The sequence below is a fragment of the Myotis brandtii genome, unplaced genomic scaffold (assembly GCF_000412655.1).
Source record: "Myotis brandtii unplaced genomic scaffold, ASM41265v1 scaffold1236, whole genome shotgun sequence".
Lineage (NCBI taxonomy): Eukaryota > Metazoa > Chordata > Mammalia > Chiroptera > Vespertilionidae > Myotis > Myotis brandtii.
The window spans coordinates 918,867-924,681 of NW_005354316.1; the positions used below are offsets into that span (position 1 = coordinate 918,867).

The 5,815-nt window shown below is 65.4% G+C and overlaps 2 protein-coding genes across 4 annotated transcripts in view; one reads left to right on the plus strand and one right to left on the minus strand.

The window, feature by feature from the left end:
- RNH1 (ribonuclease/angiogenin inhibitor 1) overlaps nucleotides 1–3,642 on the plus strand; it is a 25,396-nt gene extending 21,754 nt beyond the window's left edge. For all 3 annotated transcript variants that reach the window (XM_014533992.1, XM_005859238.2, XM_005859239.2), the window contains 8 exons: nucleotides 603–770; nucleotides 1,038–1,208; nucleotides 1,537–1,707; nucleotides 1,781–1,951; nucleotides 2,075–2,245; nucleotides 2,446–2,616; nucleotides 3,109–3,279; nucleotides 3,399–3,642. In XM_014533992.1, the coding sequence (XP_014389478.1) occupies nucleotides 603–770; nucleotides 1,038–1,208; nucleotides 1,537–1,707; nucleotides 1,781–1,951; nucleotides 2,075–2,245; nucleotides 2,446–2,616; nucleotides 3,109–3,279; nucleotides 3,399–3,486 (1,282 nt within the window). In that variant the 3' untranslated portion in view covers nucleotides 3,487–3,642. The remainder of the gene's footprint in view (nucleotides 1–602; nucleotides 771–1,037; nucleotides 1,209–1,536; nucleotides 1,708–1,780; nucleotides 1,952–2,074; nucleotides 2,246–2,445; nucleotides 2,617–3,108; nucleotides 3,280–3,398) is intronic.
- A 1,963-nt stretch (nucleotides 3,643–5,605) lies between these two features.
- Nucleotides 5,606–5,815, minus strand: part of PTDSS2 (phosphatidylserine synthase 2) — a 9,430-nt gene continuing 9,220 nt past the window's right edge. Inside the window, exon 9 of the mRNA XM_014534007.1 lies at nucleotides 5,606–5,808. Within this exon, the coding sequence (XP_014389493.1) occupies nucleotides 5,694–5,808 (115 nt within the window). The 3' untranslated portion in view covers nucleotides 5,606–5,693. The remainder of the gene's footprint in view (nucleotides 5,809–5,815) is intronic.

A 5,815-nucleotide genomic window follows, 5' to 3' on the forward strand; every position in this document is an offset into this window, starting at 1 on the left:
AATCTAAAAATCAAGTGAATAAATAATCTGATGAACAGAATAAACTGGTGATTATAATAGAATCAGGGGCATAGAAAGGGAGTGGACTGACTATTCTTGGGGGGGAAAGGGGTGTGGGGGATGTAGTAAGAGATTGAACAAAAATCGTGCCCCTATGGATGAGGCCAGTGGGGAGGGGTGGTGAGGGCGGAGGGTGGGGTGGGAAACGGGTGGAGGGGAGCTATGGGGGGACAAAGAGGAACAACTGTAATAATCTGAACAATAAAGATTTAATAAAAAAAATAAAATGTCAAGGTGTGCCCTAACTGGTTTGGCTCAGTGGATAGAGCGTGGGCCTGCGGACTGAAGGGTCCCAGGTTCGATTCCGGTCAAGGGCATGTACCTTGGTTGCAGACACATCCCCAGTAGGGGGTGTGCAGGAGGCAGCTGATCGATGTTTCTCACTCATCGATGTTTCTAACTCTCTATCCCTCTCCCCTCCTCTCTGTAAAAAAATCAATAAAATACATAAAAAAAATGTCGAGGTGTGACGACCTTATTCTTGGCCCACTAACGGGTCATGAGCTGCTGCTTGGCATGACCGCTGCGTGTCCCGTCCGCAGGCTGGTCGACTGTGGCATCACGGAGGGGCGCTGCAAGGATGTGAGCTCCGCGCTCCGGGACAACCTCGCCCTGACCGAGCTCAGCCTCTCCTCCAACGAGCTCGGCGATGCCGGCATACACCTGGTGCTCCAGGGCCTGCAGCCCACCTGCAAGATCCAGAAGCTCAGGTGAGCTCATGTGGCGGCAGCCACACGCTGGGGCCTGGGGCTCCCCCTGCTCCTGAGGGAGGTGCACAGTGACCCACTCCTGCCCCGAAGGAGGCGCATCTCAGGCCTCTCTCCCCCGTCCGATGCTCCCCCTCCTGCCCTGGGCCTGGGATTTGCGCCCCACTCCCAGCAAGGAGCCAGCCTGGCAGCGCAGCATAAGCCCCTGCGATGGGCGTGGCCTCCCTGTGGCGGGCGTGGCCTCCCTGTGATGGACATGCTCTCCCACAGCCTCCAGAGCTGCAACCTGTCCGAGGCGGGCTGCGGGGCCCTGTCCAGCGTGCTGCGCTCCCTGCCCTCCCTCCGCGAGCTGGACCTCAGCTACAACCAGCTGAGGGACGCGGGCCTGCAGCTGCTCTGCGAGGGGCTCCTGGACCCCCAGTGCCACATCGAGAGGCTGCAGTGAGTGCCGGCCGGTCCCTGACGCCCGCTCCCCTGCCTGGTCACCGCAGCCCCACACCCGCTGTCACTTGGCTTCGCCCACATGTCGGCGCAGGGAGGTCCGAGGAGGGGCTCTTGGGGCACATGTCCCGTGACTGGGCTGTGACCGTGCACTTGCCCGTGTGGCGGGCGGCGTGGCACTGTACCGCGCGGATGGGCTCAGCGATGGGGGAGGCTGGGCGTGTTGCTCCGGGTCCAGGACTCCTGAGCTCGGGTACCTGTGCCGGTGGGTGGTCTCCAGAGGGAGGAGATGTTCCCGGGGGAGGGCTGACCGCCCGCCTGTCCCCAGTCTGGAGTACGGCAACCTGACGGCCGCCAGCTGCGAGCCCCTGGCCTCGGTGCTCAGGGCCAAGCGGGAGTTGAAGGAGCTGGCGGTGAGCAACAATGACATCGGCGAGGCTGGCGCCCGGACGCTGTTCCAGGGCCTGGCCGACTCCACCTGCCCGCTGGAGGCAATCCGGTAAGCGCTGGGCTGGCGGTGGGAAGCAGGGCTGGTGGTGTCTGCAGCTGCCTCAGTGCTTCCTGTGCCCCAGGCTGGAGGGCTGTGGCCTCACCGCGGCCAACTGTCAGGACCTGTGTGGCATCGTGGCCGCCAAGGCCTCGCTGAACGAGCTGCAGCTGGGCAACAACAAGCTGGGGGACGCGGGCATCGCGGAGCTGTGCCCTGGGCTGCTGAGCCCCAGCTCCAGGCTCAAGACCCTGTGGTGAGTTGGAGGCTGGGCAGAGGGCCATGGGGTCCAGGTAGCTCTGCACAGGCGTTGGGCTGGCCAGGTGGGGCGGGGAATGCCCCTGGGTGGCCCTGCTGTGACGTGTCCCTGCCTCTGCAGGCTCTGGGAGTGTGACTTCACGGCCAGTGGCTGCAAGGACCTCTGCCGGGTGCTCACAGCCAAGGAGAGCCTGAAGGAGCTCAGTGTGGCTGGCAACGAGGTGGGGGACGAGGGCGCGCGGCTGCTGTGTGAGAGCCTGCAGGAGCCCAGCTGCCGGCTGGAGTCCTTGTGGTGAGTGCCGGCCGGTGCAGGGAGGAGCCGCCTGAGGGACACTGCTGGGGGCTGAGGACCAGGACCCGCTGCCGCCCGCGGGGGAGAGGCAGGCCTGTCAGGTCCATGGAGGTGGGAAGGCGCTGAGATTCTCTGGGCGGGATATGGGGAACCCCCGGGTGCCCAAGGGCCTGGGCTGCAGTCGTCCTCCATGTCCCCAGGTTGAAGTCCTGCGGCCTCACAGTCGCCTGCTGCCCGCACGTGAGTGCGATGCTGGCCCAGAACCGGAGCCTCCAGGAGCTGGAGATGAGCAACAACAACTTGGGGGACGAGGGCATGGAGCTGCTGTGCCAGGGCCTGCGCCAGCCGGGCGTGACCCTGCGGATGCTCTCGTGAGCGGGCGTGTGTGTGTGTGTGGGGGGGTAGAGGGGGGCAGCACGCCGGTGGGGCCCCATCATCGTCCTCCCTCACAGAGGAGCCCCTTGTCCCGTCCTGGGCTGTCCTCCCCGGGTCCTGCTTGGGCTGGGCCGGGCCTGGGTTATGCTCACAGCGTCAGGCCTCGGAGGGCTGCTTGTTTCCGACGGGCGCTCAGGAACCCGTCAGGTCTCAGGGCCCACCCTGCCTTTCCCTCCCCTGCATCTTTCCTTTTCTGTCCGTCACAAGTTTCGTCTTTGTTCTCTGCGTCCAGCTTGTGCTTCCCTGGGGACGGCTCTGGCCTTGGGGTCTTGATGAGGGACGGACCGTTTCAGGGCTCCGGGGCTCAGCGGTGTGTGGACCCCCGCTGGCCCACGTGGTCGTGGTGGCGCAGGCCCAGGTCACTCAGCCAGTCAGCGGCAGCCTGGGGGTGTGCCTTTATCCTGACCTCTGCCCTGCTGTCCGCCCAGGGTGGGGGACTGCGAGGTGACGGACCAGGGCTGCACTAGCCTGGCTGCCCTGCTGCTGGCCAACCACAGCCTGCTCGAGCTGGACCTCAGCAACAACTGCATGACCGAGGTGGGCGTCATGAAGGTGGCCGAGAGCGCCCAGCAGCCCAGCTGCCCCCTGGAGAAGCTGGTGTAAGTGATGGGCGGACGGGGGCCAGGGCTGCTGGCTCAGCCAGACCAGGGAGGATGCGGGGGGTGGGGGGGGGTGCCCTGGCTGTGCCCCGGCCCACACCCTCCCTGCCCCTGCACAGCCTGTACGACATCTACTGGAGGGAGGACACGCAGGACCTCCTGCAGGCCATAGAGGAGAAGAAGCCGAGCCTGAAGATCATCTACTGAGCCCCGGCCCCTGCCCCTGCCCCAGCGGTCGAGGGGCTGGCCAGCTCTCGGGGTCACTCCTGGTGCCTTAGCCATAACTGAAGGGAAATGCTCAAACCAGCTTCTGTAAACATTCTGGACACTTTATAATTATTAAAATGTTTTGGGTAGAAGGTCCTGAAGGTCCTTTGTCCTTCCTTGTGGGTCCCTGAGGTTCTGCATCGCAGGTGATGCTTTTATGAACGCTGTCTTGCTGCTCAAGAGACCACCCCAGATTTGGCAGCTAAAACACGTGTCTTACAGGCCCTGGCCCGGTGCGTCCCAGGGGACCTGCTCCCTGTGGCCCTGGCAGCCACCCCACAGCCCCTGCCTCAGGGCCTGAGAGGACAGCAGGTCTGCCCCGGGAGCCAAGTCCTCCCGTACTGGGGGCACCAGAATGTGCTCTCGCCTCAGAGGCCTGGCTACGGGCCAGCACACTGCTGGAACCAGCGCGCTCTCCTGACAGCTCTCAGCCCCCTGGATGGAGGGCAGGGTGCACCCTCGTGCCTGGCAGGCTTCACCTGCCAGCACAGGGCAACCTGCTCTGACTGGCACAGTCAGGAGGCATCTGGCCACAGCAGCTGAGTCAGCACCCACACTTGGTACAGGAGAGCCTGGGGCTGCCCAGAGGCCCAGCCAGGACAAGGGGAGCTCGGCCACCACCCACGGGGACAGCAGAGCGAGGAGGGAGGCTGGGACCTAGAGGAGTGACCATGGACACAGCACCATCGCACCTGCTGTGACGCGGCTCAGCCTCAGGGACACGCACTGGGGGTGGAGCTGGGGACAAGTGCAGAGCCAGCCTGGGGGCTGGGGGCTGGGGCGGGCACTCCACAGCAGAGCCAGCCAATCCTGGACACTTCTGAAGTGTGGCAGCCTATGGCCGCAGGGGCTCCACCAGCAACAGGGCGCTCGCAGGGACAAGGTTCAGGGGAGGGGCAGCTGGGGGCGCACGGTGCTCACAGCCCTTTCTCAGCCTCTCAGCCACACCCCCCAAAGGAGTTGACAATGAAGCAACTAAGGAACCTCCCTCCTCAGCAGATGCGCTTCGCTCCCCGCCAGGGTCCAGCGCCCCCACCCCCCACCCAGAACCAGCACAGGCCGTCCCCCATGCAGGCACCGCCATGGGCACAAACACGGCAGAGCGGGTGACCCCTGTGCCCAGGCCGGCAGCCCTGCCACTGGACTCCTGCCCCTCCGAGCGATGACCCCAGGGAGGGGGCGTGGGGTCAGCGAGGACACAAGCTCAGACCATCGCCATTTATTTGTTCTGTCTGCTCGTGGAGATGACCAACTTGGGGCCAGAGACCCAGGACCCCTCCTTCCAACCTTGGGCACAGGGCTGAGGGTCTGGCCCCGCCCCCCACGCCCTCTGCGTCAGCTGGGCTGGTGGAAGGCTCCGAGGAAACGGCTCAGGGCTGCAGCTCGGATCTGCCCGTCTCGGCCACCTCAGGAGCTGGTGGGCCACCCTCAGGAACACGTGGGGTGCGGGGTGGAGGGGGCTGGTGGGGATCAGGGCCTGGCCCTCTAGGCGCCAGGGCTCGGTGTGGCCCAGAGGCCTGTGGGCAGACCAACAGAAAGGGGACCGCTGCCCAGGGCGCGCCCCAGCCACACCGCCGCTGAGAAGCCAGGAGCCCAGAGCCCACGAAGTGCACACATGTGCACACATGCCACCCGCACACCAGCCCTGTGGGCCGGGCCTCCTCCATGCCCCGCCGAGCCTCGCTGTTGCTGGGGAAGAGGGAGGCCTGTCGGAGGCTCCTGACAGGAATCGGAGGAGGAAGGGACACAACCTGTGTCCTGGCGGGTGTGGGGAGCAGGTCAGTTCAGAGCCGGTGCCCCCTCCCGCTCAGCCTCCAGGGGCCCTGAGGGGCTGTCCGGCCCAGACGGGTGCCTGTCCGCGTGGCCAACAGTGTTGCCCTGGTCACTGCTGCTCTGCTGCTTCTGCCGCCGGGTCTCCTTGTACCGCAGGGTGATGTCCCTGGGGGCAGTAGGGCGGGTCAGGGCCTGCAGAGGCCCCAGGGCCTGCCCTGCACGGCTGAGCGGGGCGGACAGAGCCACACAGGACCCGACCGTTGCACCCACCCGGGACGGGCCTCACCGCAGGAAGAAGCGCCAGACGGTCCAGGTGAGCACCAGCACGGAGCCGAGCGTCCAGCACTGGGCGATGTAGAAGGGCAGGGACAGCGTCAGCGTCTGCGGGTCGTACTTGACCACGATGAGCAGCTCCGTGGCCGTGATGGCGGCCACCAGCCAGGCCTGCTGGCCCAGCTTCTTGTGTGGCTTCCTGCAGGGGGAGGCACGCGTTTGA